This window comes from Mesocricetus auratus, unplaced genomic scaffold (genome assembly GCF_017639785.1).
Source record: "Mesocricetus auratus isolate SY011 unplaced genomic scaffold, BCM_Maur_2.0 Super-Scaffold_100006, whole genome shotgun sequence".
Lineage (NCBI taxonomy): Eukaryota > Metazoa > Chordata > Mammalia > Rodentia > Cricetidae > Mesocricetus > Mesocricetus auratus.
Genome location: NW_024429190.1, coordinates 100,822,119 through 100,846,539, shown reverse-complemented (window position 1 = coordinate 100,846,539; position 24,421 = coordinate 100,822,119). Strand labels below are relative to the sequence as shown.

The following is a 24,421-nucleotide window of genomic DNA, read 5'->3' as shown; positions in this document are numbered from 1 at the left end:
TTGCCTTAAAAATTATTTTTAAAGATTGTCATGAGTGTCCTATTTTAATGAGGTTGGGAGAATGGTTTTCTTGCAATTGAAGTACTAAATGTTATAGAATCAGTGGAAACACATTGTATTCATACTTTTTCCACCACAGTTGGGACAGTGAGCAGAAAGCTGGGTGAATTTCAGAGTGCTGCCTAGTGTTGGAGCTTTTTTTCATTATTGCTTCGTAAGTCTGAGAAGGAATGAGCAAGTTCACTTTTGTCCTGAGTCAAAAATAGTAGGTGACGGGGCTGAAGAGATGTCACAGTGGTTAAGAGCACTGACTGCCTTTCTAGAGGACCCAGACAGATTTAATTTCCAGCACCTGTATGATGGGGATCTGACACTCTCTTCTGACCTCCAAGAGCACGAGTCACACAAATGATGCACAAACATACACATAGGCAAACACGCATACGCATACAATGAATAATGTAGTTCAAATGCCCAAAAAGATGCACATTAGAAAAGAGGCTAGAAAAACTGAGTTGGGGAAATATCAGTTCCTTAAAGTAATATGCCAGGAGATGGTGGTGCACACCTTAAATCCCAGTGCTCTGGAGACAAAGGCAGGTGAATCTTTGTGTTTTTGAGGCCAGCCTGGTCTATAGAGCAAGTTCCAGCACCACACAGAAGCCCTGTCTCAAAAAGAAACAAACAAAACAACAACACCCCCCCCCTCCGAAAAAAAAAAAAACCCAAGAAATTTGAGTATCCCTTCAGGCATAAGAGTAGCCTGAAGTCGGAGGAATGCTTGAGGCCACTCAGGGTTACACAGTGAGACTTTATCTCAGATAACACCAGGAACCTCCCCCCAGAATCATGAAAGAATGCATAGTGGAGTTTAATTCTCGTTTCTTCAGTGCTCTGTCTCTGGTGGATGTTGTAAACCACAGCTGGTTCTTTGACAAACCAAATAACCCATGTCATTGCTGTGTAGCCTGTGTCCTAGAAACCGCTGGTGTGACTCACTCTGAATGCCCTTGTGCGTGTTTGTGTTGTCTGCCTCCCCTCCTCCTCCTCAGATAAGCTTCTTTAAGATGGGCTCCGAGAACCTCACTGGACAACTGGAGGAGTTCTTAGCTAATATTGGAACAAGTGTACAGAAGTAAGTACTTTGTTTTCATTACAATGAAAATGAAATTATGCCAATAAGTTAACAGCTAAATGTCATAATTTCAACATTTACAACTTAATTTCATAAGGATTATGAGTGTATTTCTCAGCTTTATCACTAAATTTTGGAGTTTTTACTATCTTTTCCCTAGAATGTAAATTCTAGATTTCTTAGAACTGTGAAATGTGATGACAGTTTTAATAATTGAAAGCTAGCTTTTATGTTTGGATAATATAAGTATGTAACAGTAATTATCCACAAGTGAAATTTTCTTTTAAAGTCTCATTTGTAAACATTGTTTGGAAGGGGGCTAGAGAGATGGCTCAGAGGTTAAGAGCACTGGCTGCTCTTCCCGAGATCCTGAGTTCGATTCCCAGCAACCCCATGGATGGTTCATAGCCATCTGTAGTAAGATTTGGTGCTCTCTTCTAGCATGCAGGCAATCATGCCAAAACTGTACACATAATAAATAAATAAATCATTCCCCCCCAAAAAAAAGGAATGACAGTGTGTCCTAAAAGTTGGTGGTTTTCATCTTTAAAAAAAAAAAACATTACTTGGAAGATTACTAAGCCAATCTTGTTTTCTATGCTCTAGTGTTTAGAGAAAGACAGCGTTTCTGATCACCGTTGCTGTCTGGGTAGCAATGCTGTCAATCTGAGGTGTGGAGAGAGATGAAATTGGGACCTTTTCATTTTGGTTTTTGCAGTGCTGGGGCTTCAACATAGGTCATATCACAGAGCATTTTGAAAACTATTCTGTAGTTAGGTTGAACACTTTACTAGTGTTCAAATTTCATACTGTTTCCAAAATATCTAAGTTTTAGAAAACATTTAAAATGACTTTATGTTACTTTAACCATCTTGCAGTTGCTTCTTAAGTAGTTAAGTATGTGGGCACATAGGATTGGTGAGGCATTCTTTGTCGGTTGTGGCTGGCAGTAACTAGTCTGTTCTCTGTGTTAGTGTCCGCAGGGAAATGGATGGCGATGTTGAGACCATGCAACAGACAATAGAAGACTTGGAAGTAGCCAGTGACCCTTTATATGTGCCTGACCCAGATCCCACCACGTTTCCTGTCAACCGAAATTTAACCCGGAAGGCCGGCTACCTAAATGCTAGGAAGTAAGAAAGCTACGGTTATTTTCATTATCTCATCTTGTACTATCCAGTTAATGTAGTGTATAATAAATATTGTTTGTCAGATTGTTTTGGTTTTACTAAAGGCTGAAATCTTTTTTTTAATAAAAATACATTTTGTGTATATATTTCATTACTATGATTATTTTGTGTATGCATTTTCACTATCATGGTGGTTATTTTGTGTATGCGTGCTGGAGCACAGTTCAGGAGTGGAGGTGAGGGACGGCTTATTGGAGTTGCTCCTCTTTCCACCATGTGGGCGCTGGGGACAGAACTTAGTCACTAGGCTTGGTGGAAGTACCTTGAACCATTATGTCATGTTGGCAGCCCAAGGTTGAAACTTTTTAGTAGTGCAATTATATGAGTTTCTTGACAGATGGAGGTTCATGAATACTTTAAAAGTACTACCTTAAGCCAGGTGGTGGTGGTGCACACCTTTAATCCCAGCATTGGGAGGCAGAGGCAGGTGGATCTCTGAGTTCCAAGTCCAGCCTGGTCTGCAAAGCCAGTTTCAGGACAGCCAGGGTTACACAGAGGGACCCTGTCTTGAAACCAACAAACAAAAAAATTTACCTTAATATTTATTGAATAATTTGTGTTTGTAAAAGGGATGAAACAAAATTTGGGTCTAAATAAGCCTATCATAACATGTTAATATTAATCACATATTCAACCATGTGATGATATCAAGTCAAATTTGAGTTTTCATTTGAAATGGGCCAAACCTTTTTGACTCCCTCTTTTTTTTTTCTCTTCAATTATCAGGGATGGCCTGGAGCCCAGGCCCTTGAGCATCCTAGGATTACATGACCCCATTGAGCTAAGTCCCTAGCCATCACTTGGTACAAGATGGTGAAATAGATTAATCCTAGAAATAAAATTGAATTTCTTCCATTGAATACTGAATTGTAACTTGTATTTTTGATGTATCATTTTAACAGCTGCAACTTAATTTCTAGCCTTGTTCTTGAAACTGTATACACTTTCACACAAGTGAGTCAACATGTACAAAATCATTTTAGATGTCTTGTTGACATCTTTGTGCCTTTTTGCAAGTTGTTTTGTTTTTACATGCTTTTTCCTGTATTGGCTGATAAGGGATTTTTTAGGTGTTGTTATTAAAATATGAATGTACTTTCTTTAGTAAAACAGGTTTGGTGTCATCTACCTGGGACAGACAGTTTTACTTCACGCAGGGTGGGAACTTAATGAGTCAAGCCCGAGGAGATGTGGCAGGAGGCCTGGCCATGGACATAGACAACTGTTCAGTGATGGCTGTGGACTGTGAAGACAGGAGATACTGTTTCCAGATCACTTCCTTCGATGGAAAAAAGTTAGTACTTTTCTGTTGCTAATAAGACATATATTTTAAAATACAATGCAGAATAATTACTTTTTGTTTAATGTAGACATTGGAATTACTATGTATGAAAACTGAACTGAACCCCAAACAGCCTATAGAGGCATATTTATTGATTGCTACAACAAGTTGTTTTTTGGGTAAAGTATTCCTCATACCAAGGTCCCTAATCTGATCTATATGTCTCTCTCTGAAGGAAAGCATCACATGCCCTCATGACTTTAGTCTTCAGAAGCCTCAGTGCGCTAGAGGCACCTTGTGACCAAAATCATGTGAAGGCTGCAACATCCCTTCCGTAAAACAGTTTTTAAGTCATGGAAAACAATCACTGTTTTCCACAAAGGTTCCATAGTGGTTTCTATAAAGATTCTTTAAGATTAAAGTACTTCAAGAAAACAACTATTCACTCTAATGTTTACCCTAGATACAGTGAAAACTGTTCATTCTTATGTTTACAATGGCTGCTAAATTCCTACAACAGTGTACTAAGGTAATGTGCATCCAAGTTTAATAGTCGAGTTCATTTTTTTTCTGCTTAATTAAATGATTTTTTTCAATACTTTGAAGTTGTCAAAGCAATACATGGTGCAAACTTGTGATTTCATGTTTGAGACTAGTCACTGAAAAATCCTGCACAGTATTGGGAAGGCAGTGCAAGTTAGAATGCCAGTCATGGGTTGTTATTTTATTTACTCTGTGTTCTTGGACAAGTTGCTTATAATCCTCTGACTTCTGTTTTTCTATACATCAAATATAGGCAGAGGAGTTGTACTGTCAATTACTGTGAGGAATAGAAATATGACGTACATAATGTGCCCATATGTGATGTATAGATTCTGACAATAGTCTTTTTAAAAAATTTATTTATTTTTATTTTATGTGCACTGATGTTTTGCCTGCATGTATGTCTGTGTGAGGATGCTAGATCCCCTGGAACTGTAGTTACAGACAGCTGTGAGCTGCCATGGGGGTGCTGGGAATTGAACCTGGGTTCTCTGAAAGAGCAGCCAGTGCTCTTAACCACTGAGCCATCTCTCTGGCTCCCTAACGGTAGTCTTATTTTGAAATGTTCATCAGTTACTTTTGGTTAGGTTAGTTTGTCCATTATTGTTATCAGACTTTTTAAAAAATTCTGTTACTTTTGCATTAAATGAGAATCTATCGAGTAGAACAATTCTTTTAAAAAACATAAATAGAATAGAAAAAAATTGTAATTTATTTATGCATTTTCTTTTTTCCTTCCCTTCTGCATCTCCTCTCTTCTCTTTTGTCCTGAGCCCACAATCTTTTTTTTTAAATTTATTTAACTTTATATGTTGGTGTGAAGGTATCAGATCACCTGGAACTGGAGTTACGGACAGTTGTGAGCTGCCATGTGGGTGCTGGGAATTGAACTCAGGTCCTTGGGAAGAACAGCCAGTTAGTTCTCTTAACTGCTGAGCCATCTCTCCAGCCCCTGAACCCACAATCATGAGCACTCTAGGCAAGTCTTTATCACATAGCTAGAGCCACAGCCCTTTTAAAAATTCCATTGTGTCAGGTTCTCAGTAAGTTGTCATGACTCGCCTTCAACTCGTGATCCTTGTACCTTAGCCCCTGAAGAAGTTTAAGAGTGTTCATAGTTTATAAGTGTGTTACCAGGCTTGGTCTAAGTATGTTTTCTTAAATAATTAAAGGATATTTTGTATACATAAATTGGATCTGCATGTATTTAAAAATGTATACACTGGAGAAGTAGCTCAGCAGTTAAGAACCCTTGCTGTGTTTATGGAGCATCTATCTGGGTCCAGTTCCAAATGCCCACATCTGGCAGATCAAAACTGCCTGTAGCTCCAGTTCTAGGGAAACTGACGCCCTTTTCTGGCTTCCAAGGGCACCTATACTTGTGTGGTGCACGTCAACTCACATACATATAAGCAAAGCAAGTAAGTTAGAAAAACATCTGTAATGGCTGTATTATAATCTTTAAAAAACCATACAACATAATTTAAACATTTTCCTAATGATAGATATTTAAGTCAGCTGAGATTGATTTTGACCTTTGAACTTTCTTATTATTTAGAAGAACCTCTTAAGTTTTCTGAAAGTCATTTTTTCTCCATCATATTTATGGAGATAACTTTGCTAACTGTCTTAGCTGCTTGGTTATCGTCCTAGTCAGTCCTTCTACAGACATACAATGAATGTCAGTGCTGTATATTAAGAGTTCTTGTTTTCTGTTAGCAGAATTTTTTTTTTTTTCGAGACAGGGTTTCTCTGTGGCTTTGGAGGCTGTCCAGGAACTCGCTTGGTAGTCCAGGCTGGTCTTGAATTCACAGAGATCTGCCTGCCTCTGCCTCCCGAGTATTGGGATTAAAGGTGTGCGCCACCAACGCCCAGCCTGTTAGCAGAATTATTAAATTGCTAACATGTTGCTACTAGTGTTTACATTTTTGTATTTTTAGTTTTTCCTAATGATTTCCCATTTTTGAATTTATGGTTTCCCATTTTTTCTGATATGATAGAAAATTAGTTAAATTTAAATTTTCTCTTAAAATATTAATATATGGACAAAAACTATATGCTATGTTAGTCATTCATATGTTGGAATCTTTGTTTAACCTATTGAGGGTGAAACTGTCAGTAATGAAACTAGTATTTTCTAGCACCTCCCCAACAGAGACACCAGGAGTTGAAGTGCATTTCCTCTTGTATGCTCTGTCTTCCGAGTGGACTGACGCTCCCCTTTGGTTTGGACTTTGGTGTGTAGATAGAGCCTTTTGGAGTTCAGTCTTCACCCCTGAATCTCTGATGGTCTTCTTTCCCTAAAGTATTGTCCCTTGTGTTTTTTCTTTAATTTTCAAGTTGAGGCTAAAACTTCACTCTTTTCTCCCTAGATCTTCAATTTTGCAAGCAGAGAGTAAAAAAGACCATGAAGAGGTAAAAATTTTTTATAAAATTAATTTCTTTAGCAACATTTAAAACTATTTTTCCTGAGAACAAAACATATTAATGTATTCATTATAGAAAATTTGGAAAAATCATAGTTAATTAAAACTCATGTTTAAAGTTCCCTGTGCTGAAATAGCAGTCTTAGTTTCTGACAGTTTTATAGCTGGAGGGACCTTAGCCATGTCTGTGCTGTCTTAAAGTATATCCAGCAATGACCTTGAGTGCTGCCTTCTGGCAGGCTTCGTGGCATGAGCTGACAGCTTCATGTACTGTCGTTCTCACTAATCTTTGAGACACTGCCCCCTGCAGCAAGAGCATAGTGGCAGAGATGACAGGAGCACCTACAGCTTAGAAAGACAGAGCAACAGAGATCTGGGAGTCTCTGCTCTTCCTTCCAAGCCTTTAGTTTTGGCTCCAGTTGTCCTCCTAGTACACCACGTAAGGAAGGTAAGGTGTTCTAGAGACTGCTACCTTAAAAACTTTTCAGAAACAGTCTTTGTGAAAATATACCCCAGCTTACTTTCAAGCATTTTTATTTAGTATTATAATTTTATTGGTAAAAGATGGAGTTGGGAATTCTGTAGAGACCTACATGTATTTATTTCTCATGGGAAAGAGTAGTTGTAGTCTTTGAGGACACTGATGTTTCTGTTCTCTGCATGGTTTACTCAGAGTATTAGTTTTGTGGGGTCTGGCAGGCACAGGAATCCTTGAGAGTGAGGCAGAAGATGTGGGATAGTGTTTGCTCTTTTGAAAGAAGGAAGATATGTAATATACAATACTCAGAAAGAATTTGTATTTTAATTTTTCTCATAGGTGTTATAGTAACTATGTTCATACTATCATATTTGGTGGAAAATAAGGAAGTGAAAGGATAAATGCATACTATTAAGTTATAATTTAACATGATTACTATTTGTTTCCTTGTATAAATAATTATTTAAAAATAACTAATCTGAATATCTCATACATGCATGAGTTTGTAGCAGGATGCCTTGTTTTGTTTGTGGTACTGGGGATTGAATCCAAGGGATCACATGTTTTGTTAAGTATATATTCTATCATTGAGATATATCCCCATCTCTAGGGTATTTTCTTATGAAGATTATGTGCTACTTCTAATGAAAGTTCTGCTTCAGTTTCAGATTGAATAGCTTTCCTTAGTAGGGAGGCTTTATTGGAAAAAATTAGTAATCACATTTTTCCTTTTCAGTGGATTTGTACAATAAACAACATATCTAAACAGATATACTTGAGTGAAAACCCAGAGGTACTGTTTTTTATTTTGTTATTCAGATCTATCAGAGTGAAGTAGTTTTGTGGTTTATATGGCTTTTCTTAATTGATTTCTTTCTTAAGTTCTGTAGTCTTAAGTACAGAATCCATATGATTCTGTTTGGGTAGCTACAGTGTGCCATGTATTGTCTGTCCCAGAACAGCGTGTTATTCCAAAATGTACTGAAATCATTTAGTCAGTTGATAGTGACAATTTAGCTTAGTGTCATGGAGAGGTAAACATGTAGGTGAAGCTCTGTGGCTTCTCTAGGAGTGAAAACGGGAACTGTGACATCGTATGCACTACATGTTGTGATGAGAAGCACATGGCTAAAACAGTGCACATGGTGATCATGTACAGGCTTAGATTGTGAGAATGTTAGGATTTTGTTTTAGAGAAAATTCTGTAGAGATGATAGAAGCCTGAGCTTTGTTGCAGATTATACAATAAAAACTAAAGCTTAGACACAGAAATGACATATAGATGGAACTAGCATACAGATCACCTGGAAATCTTATTCAAATACATGTTATGATTTTGGTACATCTGTAACGACATAGCCTGAACTTTGAGTTTGCAAATTATTCATTGAGTAGCAAGGGTTTCAGCCCTGGTGAGCCTCAGCTTGTAAACGTAGAAGTGCAGGTTGAACCCAAGGGTACCAGCAGTTGAAGGACGGAAGGACTGCAGTGAACCCGTGCTGTATGAGAGCTGGGAAAAGACGTGGTCCTTGACAGTCTTCGTGGGCTGCCTGTGCTGTAAACCCAGGTGCTTCTCAGAGTTGGGTAGGGACTATGATGTCAACTGAAAGTCTAAGTCTTAAACTCTTCCCCCTACCCTGACAGGGTTTCTCACATCTGCTGTCTCTGCCCCTCTCTGTAACCCAGATTAATGGCATATGCCACCATGTCCAGCTTAAGCTCCTAGTGCTTAATGGAAGGTTTGATAGGAGGGTCCAGTTAGTAGCTGAGTAAAAGGTGAAGAAGAAAATGATTAAGATGACTTCCAGGTTTTAAATTCAAAGACTTCATTTAGAAAAAAGAATTCTGTTTTTGTGAAAATGAGATGCCATCGAGGATATTAAAAATAATTTCACAAATAACATATTCTAGAAGTGTTCTTTTATATTTAATGAGTATTTCCTACTTCTAAATTTTCATGTTCTATAAAACATTTTTAATTAGACTAGGCAGTGTGCTAGGTGATAGTAGTACAAACCAAGATAACTTGTAGTTAAAAATTAATGGAAAAAGAGTATTTTCCTGTTGTATGTTAGTAGAAGGAAATTAGAATTATTCTTATAATATTTGAAATTAATGTGCCTTACTAGTAAGATCAGAGAGTGGAAATACCTCAGTAACTTTAGATTATTTTAAACACAACTAAAGAGTTTAGTGACAATTTTGAGAACTATATCAAACTTAGTTTCTTACATTATTAATACTAATTATTTTTTTTTAAACAACAAAAACAAAACAAAATAGGAAACTGCTGCACGAGTAAATCAGTCTGCTCTGGAAGCTGTCACTCCTTCCCCGTCTTTCCAGCAGCGACACGAGAGCCTGCGTCCAGCAGGGTGAGTTAGCATATGGGGTTTTTTAATGGACAGTATAAGCTATTTAAAGTGTTAGTGAGCAGTTTGATTTATAGTACTACTTAGGTAAGCACTAGATCATCCCTGAGTAACAGAAGTATATTGTCAAAATAATAAATTGATTAATAAGGGTTGAATGTGTGCACACCTTCATGTATTTGTGTCTGTGCAGGCCAGAGGTTGATATACTGGAGAGTTTTGTTTTTTAAGTCAGGGCCCCTCACAGACCTGGAGTTCATTGACTCGGTATGCTGGCGACCAGTGAGTTTCTTGTGAGTCTTCCTGTCTGTGTGCTCCAGTGCTGCTGTTGCAGATGCCTGCTGCCATGGGCGGCTTTTTTTTTTTTTTTTTATTAGGACAAGTATTAGAAGGTTTTCCTTCTTAGGCAGCAGGCACTTTATCTGCTAAGTCTCAGTTTATGTTTGTTTAATTGGAAAGAAAGACTCTTACTAAATAAATAGCAGGCTGATTTGGAATTAAGTTTTACTTTTTGAGTCAGGGTCTTGCTTTGTAGACCCTGCTGGCCCAGGACTTGTGATTCTATGCCTTCACTTCTAAAGGCCTGCACTACCACCCGGCTGCTAAGCATTGGACTTCATAAAGAAAAAACTAAATTCAGTGCCTTTTTGTTTTCCTTTGTCATTAGACAATCTCGGCCACCGACAGCTCGAACCAGCAGTTCAGGATCCTTGGGATCAGAGTCTACAAATTTGGCTTCCCTGTCTCTAGATTCTCTTGTTGCCCCAGATACTCCAATACAGTTTGATATCATTTCTCCTGTCTGTGAAGATCAGCCTGGCCTGGCAAAAGCCTTTGGCCAAGGAGGCAGGTGAGTGATGATGTCACTATTTGTGATGAATTTATGCATCAGCTATGTTGTCTCTCATGTAATTGCCTAACAACATTTTCATAATTAGGATAGACCCATACAGATTCTGCTGTTTTGTTTGTTTTTTTTTTTTTTAGGCTTCTGCATCAATTAAAGATATTAGGATAATCAAATGTCAAAAAATTTAATACTGAATTAATTATCGAGTCAATTACTTGGGCATTTGCCCCGTCAATTACAGGACAATGACAACTCTATCTTTAGGATGTGACACTTTTAAAAATTCTATATCAGAATAAGGGGCTGGGGATGTAGCTCAGTTGGTAGAGTTCTTGCCTAGTGTGTGTGAAGCCTTGGATTCAGTCTCTAGCACCACATAAAACCTACGCATGCGGGGCTGGAGAGATGGCTCAGCGGTTAAGAGCACTGACTATTCTTCCAGAGATCCTGAGTTCAATTCCTGGCAACCACATGGTGGCTCACAACCACCTTGAATGAGATCTGGTGTCCTCTGCTGGCATGCAGGCAGAAGACTGTATACACAATTAAAAAAAAAAACCTATGCATGCTTACTTGCTCATGCCTGCAGTTGTAGTACTTGGGAGTTGGGAGTAGGAGAATCAGAAGCTCAAGTTGGCTGGGCGATGGCACACACCTTTAGTACCAGGACTCGGGAGGCAGAGGCAGGCGGATCTCTCTGAGTTCGAGGCCAGCCTGGTCTACAGAGCGAGCTCCAGGACATCCTCCAAAGGTACACAGAGAAACTCTGTCTCGAAAAACACAACAACAAAAAAGGAAGAAGCTCAAGTTGTTTTGGCTATGTAGCAAATTCAAGTCCAGTTTGGACTGTATGAGATGTTGTCTTGATGATGTTAGTGATGAGGAAGAAGGATACTCTTCTTCTTAATGAACCATTCAGTTCATTGCTCTCTAGTAAGACGTAGAGCTCTGACCATGCAGACATCCGCACATTTTCTGAAGAAGAATACTCGAGGCCCGGCAGTGGTGGCACACACCTTTAACTCCAGCAGCCGCACTAGTTAACCATAGAGGCCAGGCAGTGGTGGTGCCAGCCTTTAAATACCAGCATTAAAGAGGGATATAAGTTAGGAGGAGACGGGGGTCAGTGTGCAGTAACCCTGAGGGCAGGATCGCCCCTTCCTGAGCCTTGGTAGAGGCAAGAACTCCATAGTAGTTGGTTGCATTGCCTTTCTGATCTTCAGCTAGCTTTGTTAGGTCATAAACAAAATATCACCACAATTACTTCATCTCGATGATGATGGTGATGATGAAGATGATGAAGAAGTAGAAGACGAGGACGACTCTTGTCAAAGTGCTTATTTGCTTTTAGGGGGACTGACTAGAGAGATGGCTCAGAAGCTGAGAGCACTCACTGCTCCTGCAGAGTGTCAGGTTCAGTTCATAGCACCCACATGGCAGGTCACAGCTGTCTGTGACTGTTTCCAGGGGATGTGAAACCTTCTGGACACAGATTCCTGAATGCATGTGGTACACAATAATTTATATAGACAAACATGCATACACATAAAGAAATCAACTACGGTGAATCTTTATTAAGGAGGTTGGGCACTTAATGCATTAAATTTGGATATGACATTGATATAGTCATGAAAATATGTATAAATATTCTAAGCATGTATAGCATTTGATAGGATAGGCCAGGGTGCTATGAAAGAGATCAGTGTTGGGCTGGAGAGATGGCTCAGTGGGTAACAATTCTTGCTGCTCTTGCAGAGGATCCAGGTTGGGTTCCCAGCACCTACATGGTAGCTGGTAACCATCCATAACTTCAGCTCCAGGGATCTGAAGCTCTTTTCTGGCCTCCACAGACGCTGGACACATAAATACACCTAAAATAAGAATAAATGAATAAATGAATGTGTTTTTTTTAAAAAAAGAGGTCAATGCCTTATTCCTCTGTGTGTGTGTGTGTGTGTGTGTGTGTACACATGTTATATATTTACAGATGCACACATAGATTTATGTGCAGGGTTGTGGAGGACAGAAGGGATTCAGGTGTTGTTTTTTCAGTGCTATTCCTCAGTCATTCACCTTTTTGATAGAGTCTCCCAGTGACCTGGATCTTGTCAGGTTGGCTGGCTATCCAATAAGCCCCAGGGATCTACCCTTTTCTGTCTCCTCAGTTGGGGATTGCAAGTGTGCTCAACCTTGTTCATTTTTTTGGAGGGAGGAGGTGGAGGTGAGAGGGTATTTGAGAGACAGTGTCGTGTCCGTCCGTCCCCCCCCAGACAGGCTTTCTCTGTATTGTTTTGGAGGCTGTCCTGGAATTTACTCTGTAGACCAGGCTGGCCTCGAACTCACAGAGATCCACCTGCCTCTGCCTCCGGAGTGCTGGGATTAAAGGCGTGTGCCACCAATGCCCGGCTGAGAGACAGTGGTTCTATGTGTTTCCTTGGCTGTCCTAGAACTAGACTAGTCTTCAACTCCGATATCACCTGCCCCTGTCTCTGCCTCCAGAGTGCCTGGATTAAAGATGTGTACTACCACACCTGGGTGCTTGGCTTTTTACGTAGGTTTTGGGGATTGAACTCAGGTCCAACTGAACCATGTCCTTAGCCCCTGTCCTGTTTTCTTAAAGCCATTATTTTTAGACCACTGCATCTAATTGCTTTGAATTAAACTTTTTCCTTCTGTCATTCTGATTGTGTACAAGCTAAGAGCAGGAAGGGGAGGAGGAAGTAGTTTTAATCTTTGGCTTACTTTTCTCCTTGCATTGTTACTTATATCTTGAGAAGTACAGAGTTTAGTTTTGTTTCACTTCTGTGTGTGGTACTGGGAACCAAACCCAGGCTTTGTGTGCATCCTAGGCAAGCCCTAGGCAAGTATGTATATGTGTATGTGTATATATATATATATATATATATATATTTATATGTAATACTTATATATAGACCCAGCTGTAGGACATACAACTAACAGGAAAAAAGAAATACATGTTTTGAACTAGACAGTGTTTAAATCGTTATAATTGTGGTTTGTACTTAAAGAACCCAGACTGGAATTTTTACAGTTCTAGGAAACCCCTGGCATTTTTACATTAGTCTTCCTCTTTGTTGACTTGTTTAAAAGAGAACCTTTGGAAAATTGTTTATTATGAGGATATTTTGTTGTGTGTGGCTAAATTTATGCCTACTAGATAAATCAGTCAATGCAGAGACATTGTCTTGGTTTATTATTCAGTGTGAGAGTGAAGCTCACATAGTATTCTGGTTATCCTATTGTTCATTAACAGAGTGGGACATTCTAGAGCTTTTCTTTAAAAACATGTAAAGTTTTTTTTAACTCTGGTCTCTTCTATGTGTCTTGTAGTGACTGACCCATCTGTTCATATTTTTCCTAAACGTCAGGCGTACAAATCCATTTGGAGAATCTGGAGGAGGCACGCAATCAGGAACTGAAGGTAGGACAGACTGCAATGCTCTTAAATTCTAGAGTGACCCTGCAGTAAACTTTGAAATGTGTCATTCGCATTTGTTCTGCTGCTATGCTCAGTTTTGATGTGTCCTTCACAATCTTCTCAGCTCTACTCGTAGTGCTGCTAAGGCAACCAGGAGAACCTAACCTGATTTCAGAAGTTATTCATACATGATTGTAGACTGTCATAGACTTTTGACCTTATGGTCAAATTCTTAGTACATAACTATCCCTTGAGCTCTTTTTTTCTATTTTTTGAAAAAAAAGTTTTCATTTTCATCCTCCCACCCTCAAGACCCTTGACTTCACTAACCCTGGCTTTTGGCGGGGTTTCCAGTACTTGGAGTGCTTTCCCTCTTGTTGACTTGGAGCTGAGAGCACCAAGGTGTGTGCAGCACTGTCGCACCTTAGGATTGCTGTGCTGTGCTGGGCTGTGCTGTGCTGGGCTGTGCTGTGCTGGTGGCTGTGGTTCATAGGTGGGGGTGGTTTTGGTTCCTAGGCGTCATAGCTGGGTAGGACTGTTGGTCCCTTTGTCTTTTGGACACTTGCATGGTGTCTCTTGGTACCATGGAAGCTGGTTCTCAGGAAAGAGGCTGTTCCAGGTCAGGGATCTCTGGGGCAACCAAGGGTAATGGTGTCTGGGGCAACCAAGGGTAATGGTGTGTACTGTTCTAGAAGTCTTTCAGACAACCCTGACCAACAACTCCTAAAGAGGGCTTCTTATGCCTGGTGTTGGAGTTTTGTTAGATGGTCTTTGGCTCTTGGAGGGAGCATTGTCAGCCCAAATGAAAAAAATCTTCATTTAAACTCAATATGTATATTTATTTATGCAAGGCTTATGTGTATTATATGCTTTTTCTCCCTTAGGTAGATAGTTAATCAGGCATCCTAATTGTTATTTTACCTTTATCCTTATGTATCTCCCCCCTTCATGACTACAGCCACTACTCTTATCCCCATTTCCCTGATCAGATCAGTTTTATCCTCTCTGTTGCTTCCCCTAGCCCTCATCTTCACAGTGGTCCCCTTTTGTTTTCCTGGTTTCTGTAGTTACTCCAGGATGTGTACTCACATCTGAACACTTGGAGCTAGGAGCCTCAGATAAGAGAAAGCATGTGATGTCTTTCTGTGTCTGGGTCACTTCACTCAATATAAGCTTTTCTAATTCCATCCATTTACCTGCAGAGTTTATTTAATTTTCTTTACAGTTGAATAGTGTTTCATAGTGTATATGTACTGCATTTTTATTACCTATTCAGCAGTTGAAGGACATTTAGTTTGTTTCTATTTCATGGCTTTTGTGACTATGACAGCAGTGAACGTGAGTGAACAGGTGTCTGTGGAGTAGGGTGTCAAAGCCTTTGGGAATATACCAAGGGAGTGGTCTAGCTGGGCCACTTGGTAGATTTATTACTAGCCTTTGGGGAATTTTCCACACTGATTCCCAGGGTCCTTGGAGCAGTCTGCAGCTCCACCACAGTGAATGAGGCTCTGTTCCTGCACAGCCTCTGGCACTTGTTGCTTGGTGATCTTTGCCATTCTGACTAGCTGTTTTGATTTGCTTTCCCTAATGTGATGAATATTTTTTTGAGATATCTCTTAGTCTTTTTTTTTTCTTCTTTTGAGAACCTCTCTGTTCAGGTTCCAAGCCCCTTTTTAGACAGGTCATTTGTTTTTTGTTTTTTTAACCCTTTGTTTTTCGAGTTTTTTATATATTTTGGATATTAAGCCTCTACAATTGTATAGTTAGCAAAGATTCTCTCCTGTTCTGTGGGCCTCCTCTTTAACAGTTTATTTCTTTTTTAAAAAAAAACTTTTTTTATTACTTTAATTTTAAATAGCTTGCTTCACATGTCAATCCCAGTTCCCTCTCCCTCACCTCCTCCCGCATTCCCACCATCCCCCCCAGCATCCCACCCTATTGCCATTTCCTTCCACATAGGAGATATCCAGAGTCTGTCATTTCACTCAGGGCAGGGTCCAGGCACTTCCCTAAGAGTCCAGGCTGAGAGAGCATCCCTCTTTGTGTTATGGACACACAGAGTCCGTTTGTATGCCAGGGATAAACACTGATCCACTGCTCAGGGCCCCATAGGTTGCCCAGGCCTCCTCACTGACTCTCACACTCAGGGGGTCTGGATCGGTCCTATGCTGGCCTCCCAGCTGTCGGTCTGGGGTCCAAGAGCTTCCCGTTCAGATCAGCTGTCTCTGCTGGTTTTGCCAGCCCATTCTTTGCCAATTTGCTCATCGCTCCTCTCTCTCTGTCACTGGATTTCATGGGTTCAGTTCAGTGTTTAGCTGTGGGTGTTTGCCTCTGCTGCCATCAGTCACTGGGTGAAGGATCTAGAATGGCACTTTTTAGTTGTTAGTTCTTGGTCAAATGGAGTCTTGCTTAGAACGTCCTTTCCTACATCATTATGCACAACACTGCCTGTGTCTCCTCTAGCATTTTCAGCGTTTGGGCTTCACTTCTAGGTCTTTGTCTGGAGTTGCTTTGTGCAAGGTGATATAGATAGGGTCTCATCTCACTCTTCTCCATGTGGACACCCAGTTTACTTGGCACCCTCCGTTGGAGGTGTGCTTTTCTTCAGGGTTTGTCTGACATCTTTGTCAAATATTAAGTGGTTTAAGTTACGTGTACTCATGTCTGGGCCTTTGATTTTATCCCATTGGTCTGTGTCTATGTTTGTGCCAATACCATATTGTTTCTATTACAGTGGCTCTGTAATAATATCTTAAGATCTGGAATTGTAATCCCTCTAGCATGGTTCTTTTTTCTAGTATTGTTTTGGCTCTCCAGAGTTTTTGTGGTGTCCTTATGAATTTTAGGGTAGTTTTTTGTTTCTATTTTGTGAAGAATGAGATGGGGATTTTGATTGTGATTAAATTGAATCTATAATAGCTTTTGGTAAAATGAATTTTTTCACAACATTAATTTTACCAATTCATGATCTTCCATTTTCTAGGTTTTTGTTTTGTTTATCTCTTCAGAGGTTTAAATTTTTTATTGCAGAGGCCCTTCACTTTATTGGTTATGCTTATTTCTAGAATTTTATTTTCTTTGAGGCAGTTGTGAATGGGAGTATGTCCACGATCCCTTCCTCTGGGTTCTTTTGTTTGTTTTGTTTTGTTTTACAAGACAGGGTTTCTCTGTAGCTCTGGCTGTCCTGGAACTCACTCTGTAGACCAGGCTGGCCTTGAACTCAGAGACCCACCTGCTTCTGTTTCCTGAGTGCTGGGATTGAAGCCATGCACCACCACTGCCTGGCTGTTCTTCCAAAATTTTGAGGTTTATCATTAAGTTATTGTGCTCTTTCTGATTTTTTTGATTCATTTATTCTTATTTTACATGCATTAGTGTTTTGCCTGTATGTATGTCTGTATGTATGTTCTAGAACCGGAGTTATAGACAGTTGTGGGCTGCCATGTGGGTACTGGAAATTGAACCAAGGGTCCTCTGGAAAAGCAGCCAGTGAGTGCTCTTAACTGCTGAGCCATCTCTGCAGTCCCTCTTTTTGATTTTTTAAATGTAGGTACTTAGGGCTGTAAATTTCCCTCAAAAGACTGCTTTCAATATGACCCAGAAATTTAGTTTTGATGTATTTTCATTTAGTTCCTGGAAATTTCTTCTTTCTTGATTTCTTCTTTGACTCATTTATCATCCACTAAAAAATAAGGAAGTCTCCATGAGTTTGTTGTAAGTTATAGATTTTATTGCTTTGTGGTCAGGTAGGATACATAGAGTTACTTCAGCCTTTCTGTATTTGGCTTATGGTGTTAATTATGACATTTTTCTGTATTTTTGTTCAGATGATCTGTCTATTATAGAAAGTGGGGGATGTTGGAATCAGTATTTATGGATTGATGTTACTCTGTCTTTAAATCCATTAGTACTTTTTTTAAAATAATGAAATTAAAGATTGACCAGTGTTTGGTGAATGTATGCTTAGGATCATAATGTCATCTTGGTTAAGAGTTCCCCTGATTAAAACAAAGTATCCTTTGTCTTTTGTGATTAGTTTTAGTTTGTTGTCTTTCAGCAGATACTAGGATAAGGGAAGCCTATTTGCGTCCTGGCTCCATGTGATTGGAGTGCTTGTGGTCCATCTTTATCCCAGGATAGTGCCTCTCTTTAAAGCTGGGTTTCTTGTAATCAGCAGACAGATGAGTTTGGTTTCTTTTCCTTTCAATCTGTGTCTTTTTTTTTGGGAATCCAGGCCATTGATATTTAATGTTATTATTTAAACGTGTGTGTTGTCAGTGGTGGTAGTGACACATACCTTTAATTTCAGCATTTGGGAGGCAGAGGCAGGTGGACCTCTGAGTTCCAAGTCAGCCTGTCTACAGAGTGAGTTTCAGGCTGGCCAGGGCTACACAGAGAAACCCTGTCTTGAAAAAAACAAACCCAGCCAAACAAATAAAAAAGAGATGTGTGTGTTAATTTCAGCCATTGTGTTATTAGTTCATAGTGTTGTGTTTTCAGTGGTATTTTGTATTTTAATAATTATGGCTTTATATTTGTTTCCACATTCCTCTCTTTAGCCAGAAATATTGTTTTCTTTAGGTTTGGTTTGTTGGGTAGAAAATTTTTTGGGCTATTTAGATTATAGAAAACCTTTTTTTGCCCTTCAATATGGCAGTTATATTAGTTTAGGCAGATTCTCGTGGTCTTTTATGACTTGGATGCATTACTCCAAAGTCTTCTGGCTTTCAAAGGTTCCCTTGAGAAGTCAGCTGTTAATTCTGACGGGCTTTCTTTCCTTTCCTTTGTGTTAGTTTTTTTCTCTTGCAGCTTTTATTACACTTTTGTTGTTATGTATACTTAGTATTTTAACTGTGATAAGATGTGGGTATTTTCTTTTCTGGTCTTGTCCGATATTCTGTGTGTTTCTTGTATTTGTATGGGTATGCCTTTCCTTAGTTTGGGAAGATTTTCTTCTATATCTTGTGAAAGAGCTGGACTATTTACTTGGGATTCTTTTCCTTCTTCTGTGCCTATAATAATTGAAGGTTTAGCTTTCATGGTTCCCCACATTTCCTGTATGTTTACTGTGTTTTTAAGTTTTTTTTCATATTCCTTGATTATTTGGTTTAACTCATCTACTTCATCTTCAAAACCTAATGTTCTATCTTCTGCTTAATGCAGTTTACTTGTAAGGCTTTCCCTTGAGTTTTCTAGTTGGCTTACTGTTGGGAGGCCCTTCTGGTCAGAGGTTGCAGTCTATGGCTTGGCAGCCCTCTCTGAACTGAGCAGCATGGAGGACTTCCCCTGTTCCTCACCAGTGGAGGCTTCCTACTCTGTCTGACCTTATTTGGAGAATGTCTCTAGGCCCAGATGCCTGACTTATCTCTAATGTAACCCTTGACACAGTTCCCTACAAAGTCTTTCCCCCTGCTGCCCATATGGCAGCTAAACATTGTGCTGGGAGCTTTATGATAGAAACGTCCTGTTTTATGCAAAGTAGGTGATGCCCCAGCCACTGTTCCCATCCTTTATATCTGCCTTCACTTTGAAGTAAAGTTGAGCTGTAACACTGAAGCAGTCTCCTGGAAGGCTGTTTCTGTTTCACTCACAGGTGGCACAAGGCTTTGCCTGCTGCTCTGCCCCCTTTGCCCTCACGGCCCCATGGCCAACACACCCTGGGGAAGAAGGGGAACCCCAGCTTTTTGAGTTTTTCAGGTCCATCCTCATTTTAGCTCAAGTCCTCTTCAGTGTTTCTGTCTCTTTATTCAGCTCTGTTCTCAAGTCCTGGATTATCTTCATTTCCACAGTCTTATGTTTGTGTTTTCTTGGACATCACTCAGCTGTTTGTTCTCCTTAATTTCATTGAGCTCTTTCTTTGTGTGTTCTTAAACTGTTCATTTGGTGACCTTTATGACTGTTCTTTTAAATTCTCTGTCTTGGGTTTCACCTAGGTAATTATCATTGGCAAACATTTATACAGCACTGGTAGGTTTTGGAGAGGAAATACTGGCTTGGTCTTTTCATACTGTTCATATTCTTGAAGTACTATTTGGGCATGTGGACTTCTTTTCTTAGTCTTATGACTGGTATCGACAGAGCAAGTTGGAGCACAAGAAAGGGTGTACAGGTGGCTGAGGCCTAAGGTGAGAAGTAGCTTAGGTGGGAGGAAGTCCAGTGGACAGAGTGGACTGGGCGGGAGAGCAGAGGGATGAGGTGTGGGAGGGGCTTACTGTAGGTTAGGGTAGACAGAGCAGGACTTGGTGAAATCCTAAAGGTTGGTTGAGGCTCAGGCTGGGGTGGCTAAACGAGGCCAGGGCAATTGCCCTGGGATGGCTGGGTTGGGTGGGGAAGGGTGTGTTCATTTTCCAGTACCTTTTTTCCTTTTTAAGACAGTTCTCGAATAACTAGACAGCCTTCAAACACTATGTAGCCAAGGATGACCTTGAACTCTAATCCTCTTGCCTCTCCTTCCCCAGTACTACGATTACAGGCATGTGCCAACATACCCAGCCAGTACTTGGGTTTGTTGCTGATTTACTGTGTGTATGTGGTATATGTAAGTGTGTGCATGTATATGTGTGTATACCTTCGTAGGTCAAAGGTCCACATTGGGTATCTCCCGCTGTCCTTTGCACCTGCTTTTGAGGCTTGTTGGTCAGCAATTCCCTCCCTGTGTCATTCTCTTATGCTCCTAAGCCCTGGGGTTACAGACACCGTCTGTCTCAGCTGCTCTTGCAGCCAGCTTTTATGTGGGTGCTAGGGATCCAAACACAGGACCTCATGCTTATGTAGCTGACACTTAACACACAGTACACTGAACCATCATCTCCAGCCCCAGCAGCTGTCACTCTCTCCCTCCTTCCCCCTCCCTCCCTCTCCCTTCTCCCTCCCTCCCCTCCTTCCTTCCTCCCTCTGTCCCACCCACCCATCTGTGTCACAGAGCCCTGGCTGTCTTGGAGCTCACTCTGTAGACCAGGCTGGGCTCTAACTCAGAGATATCCACCTGCTTCTGCCTCTCCATACTGGGGTTAAAGGCGTGCTCCACCATACCTGGCTGCAGCTATTTTTCTTAGATATAATTTTAAACTTACAGTAAAGTTATAGGACTAGTACAAAGAATTATTTTTATCTGGAACCATGTCTTAGTTAGGGTTTCTAGTGCTGTGAAGAGACACCATGACCATGACATCTCTTACATAGTATTTACTAGGGGCTGGCTTACAGTTTGGAGGGTTAGTCCATTGTCCTCGTGGCAGGAAGCATGGCAGCATCAGGCAGACACTGGTGATGGAGAAGGAGCTGAGAGCTCTGCAGGCAGCAGCGAGAAAGAGTGAGCCAATGGGCCTGGCTTGAGTTTCTGAAGCATCAGAGCTCACCTGCAGTGACACTTCCTCCAACAAGGTCACAGTACTACCGGGCACATCTCCACTAATGCCACTCCCCATGAGCCTATGGGGGTCGTTTTCATTCAGACCACCACAGACCATATCACTGTAACAGTATATTTTGCCGATTGAAACGGAGGCCTTAATTTTCCTATAACTTGAACACTGACTGTAGTGTTAAAGGTTATTTCAAAATTTCTCCTTTCGGTTTTATTTTTTTCATTGGAAAACCTAAAACCTTGTAGTATATTCTTTTGGCAAAGGACTACAGGGTTTAAAAATACATAATATTTAAGTAGAATGGCATACACTTGTAATACCAGTATCCAGGATGCTAAAGTACGGGAATTTGAGTTTAAGGCTAACGTGCTGCAAAGCCACAGACATCCCTCACCATAATGTACCCTGCTCTATTACAGACTCTATTCTTCATCAGTTATTTATTGTCCGATTCCTTGGTTCTATGGAGGTAAAGGCAGATGACCATCCAGATGTTGTTTATGAAACGATGCGTCAGATCTTAGCGGCTCGGGCCATCCATAACATCTTTCGTATGACAGAATCACACTTATTAGTCACTTGTGACTGTTTGAAGTAAGTAGTAACCCTCTCCAAACAAACTTACAGAAAAAATGATTCTTTAAAATTCAGCCTAATTAAAAAGTTGTCTTCCAAATTCTTAATTATTATAGGTTAATTGATCCACAGACCCAAGTTACAAGGCTCACAGTGAGTTCTATGTGATTAAAGCTTTAAGTATCTTTTGTTCATGTGTACATTTTATCGTTTGATAATAATCTGGTCCTATGTGTCCTAATACGACTATATCAATTAAGATTGGGTTTTAGGCTGTAGTTACATATACAGCCAGCTCCAAAAATTTACTGAGCACTCTATAAAATAAGGATTCAACACATTTTGGTACGGTTAATACTTTTTTTATCTCTAGAGAGTGTATATGCCAAAGAAATTAACAGTAGGAATCAAAACATGAACATAATTGAGTTCATTTTATAATTATTTGTTTCTTTGTATGTCTAAGTTATGTTTTTATTATTACTATGTAGATAATTTTTGTAGTTAAATTTGTATTGGTAAATATGTTATTGAGCAAAACTCATTATTTAAAAATCTCTCTTTGGTAATATCCAAACCAAATATGGCATTATTTGTTCTAGATTATTATTCTATTGAAAATTTGTCTTTAAAATTCTATTTACAATAAGTTTAGAATTTATCATGAGTTTTCATCATCTGAATGCTACTGTAGCGACTGGGAAGATCTCATGTTTATTTATGGTGTTTTGTGACAGTTTCCATTACCATGTGTAGTTCTGTATGCTACACACCAGGAAAATAAACGACTTTTTGGATTTGTTCTCCGGACATCAGGCGGAAGAAGTGAAAGTAGTTTGTCGTCAGTCTGCTACATATTTGAATCAAACAATGAGGGGGAAAAGGTACTGGCTTTCAGAATGTTTAGTTCATAAAACACCTATCAGAGTCACAGTTTTACCCTAGAATTTCTGGAAAAAGCTCTCAGGTTATGCCTCGCCCAGCTGAGCTGCATAATGAGAGCGTGTACTCTGGATCCAGAGAGCCACCCGATGCGTGCAGCCTGTCAGCTTCTGCAGACTGTTGACAGCTGGCTCAGTCTTCTGTTTCATTAACTTATCCTGAGAACAGTAGATGTTCCCATAGTCAGTCTTAGGTGTTACTAGTTTACATCGATAGATAACATCACCCGAATCCTTCATTCTTTGGATGACTTACTATCTCAGTAATGATGTTTTAAATTCTAAAGTTTTTTTTGTATTTTTGAGAACTTAACACATGAATGCTGTGCTCCTCTCCCTCTCCCCGCTCCAGCTCCTTCTTTGTTCCCCCGTGACTTTACTATAATTGGTGTGTGTACGTGTGCATAAATCACAGAGTCCTTCTAATGTTGCTTTTATATGCGTGTGCTTCGGGCTGACCACTTAGAACTCGGTAATCTACTGGGGCTCATCCCTGGACAAAACAGATTCTTCCTCTTTCAGCAGCTATCAGTTGCCTGTAGCTCTTCATCTAGGGGTAGGGTCTTGTAAAATAAATGCCCTCCATTTTCATTGCATGCCAACTGTTGCCAATTTTCAGGTCTTGTTAGGTAACCATATTGTTGAGATTCCATGGGTACATCTTTCCTGTCATGTCTAGAAGACAGGTGTTTTGGTCTTCTGGCTCTTAGTCTTTGCGACTCTCTCTTACGTGATTTTCCCTTAGCCTTAGGTGTAGGGTATCAATTAGGTACAGAGGTATCAATTGGGCCTGAGCACTTATAGTCACTGATTGTCTACATTTTGAGCAGTTGTAGATCTCTGCAATGGTTTCCATCAGTAATGAGTTTGATGTAATGTGAAGTAGGATGGGCACATGATGAGAGAAAAGCCAGCAGTAGAAGTCCATAGATTCTGGGGGAAAAAAATGCTGAAATTTTTTTGGTTGAAATATCTTTAAATAAATTCTTATTTAAACGTGTATGTTTTCTTGAATTATTATAAAACTAGATACATCATCCATTTGGGTATTTGAAAACTGTAGTGTAATAGGAAAGTATCTGAGGTCTTGCTTTTTCTCCTTTTAGATTTGTGACTCTGTTGGATTGGCAAAACAGATAGCACTGCATGCTGAACTGGTAAGAGTCAGAGCCACTTAGTTTCCAAGGACGTTCTAAGCTAAAGCAGTGTAATAAAAGCTCTTTCATACTAGCAAGTAAGTAAAATTGCTTTGCTAAACAAGGTTAACAGTAGATGCTATTGCTCATATAGCATTTAGAATCTGGAACCAGGTGGTGGTGGCGCACACCTTTTAGTTCCAGCACTTGGGAGTCAGAAGCATGTGGATCTTTGTGAGTTCCAGGCCAGCCTGGTCTACAGAATGAGTTCCAGGACAGCCAGGGCTACACTGAGAAACCCCGTCTTGGAAAACTATTGGTGTGCTTTATGTAAAAATACTGAAAAGTTACAAAGCTCATATTAATTGAAATGTGTAAAATTTAAGTTACTTTCTATTTAACATGCTTGTTTTATTTACCAACCCCCTTCTAGGATCGTAGGGCATCAGAAAAACAAAAAGAAATAGAGAGAGTAAAAGAGAAGCAACAGAAAGAACTCAGCAAACAAAAACAGATTGAGAAGGTATCTGTTCTTTTATGTAATCTTGATGATGACTAACTCAGCACTGTGACTTTCAGATTTTAGCTTCCAAATGGAAGTCCATCCATTTATTTCTTGTAGTTCAGCCACCTAATAACTAGATGACTCACTGCACTGCAGAAAAGCGTTGACATCTGAAGTGCAT

At 39.9% G+C, this 24,421-nt stretch overlaps 1 protein-coding gene across 4 annotated transcripts in view; it reads left to right on the top strand.

The window, feature by feature from the left end:
* Appl1 (adaptor protein, phosphotyrosine interacting with PH domain and leucine zipper 1) overlaps positions 1-24,421 on the top strand; it is a 47,555-nt gene that overhangs the window by 18,493 nt on the left and 4,641 nt on the right. For all 4 annotated transcript variants that reach the window (XM_040747775.1, XM_040747776.1, XM_013118839.3 and 1 more), the window contains 13 exons: positions 1,053-1,135; positions 2,110-2,268; positions 3,431-3,619; positions 6,523-6,565; positions 7,791-7,847; positions 9,338-9,429; positions 10,094-10,276; positions 13,666-13,718; positions 21,502-21,676; positions 21,775-21,811; positions 22,396-22,542; positions 23,706-23,756; positions 24,169-24,258. In XM_040747775.1, the coding sequence (XP_040603709.1) occupies positions 1,053-1,135; positions 2,110-2,268; positions 3,431-3,619; positions 6,523-6,565; positions 7,791-7,847; positions 9,338-9,429; positions 10,094-10,276; positions 13,666-13,718; positions 21,502-21,676; positions 21,775-21,811; positions 22,396-22,542; positions 23,706-23,756; positions 24,169-24,258 (1,359 nt within the window). The remainder of the gene's footprint in view (positions 1-1,052; positions 1,136-2,109; positions 2,269-3,430; positions 3,620-6,522; positions 6,566-7,790; positions 7,848-9,337; positions 9,430-10,093; positions 10,277-13,665; positions 13,719-21,501; positions 21,677-21,774; positions 21,812-22,395; positions 22,543-23,705; positions 23,757-24,168; positions 24,259-24,421) is intronic.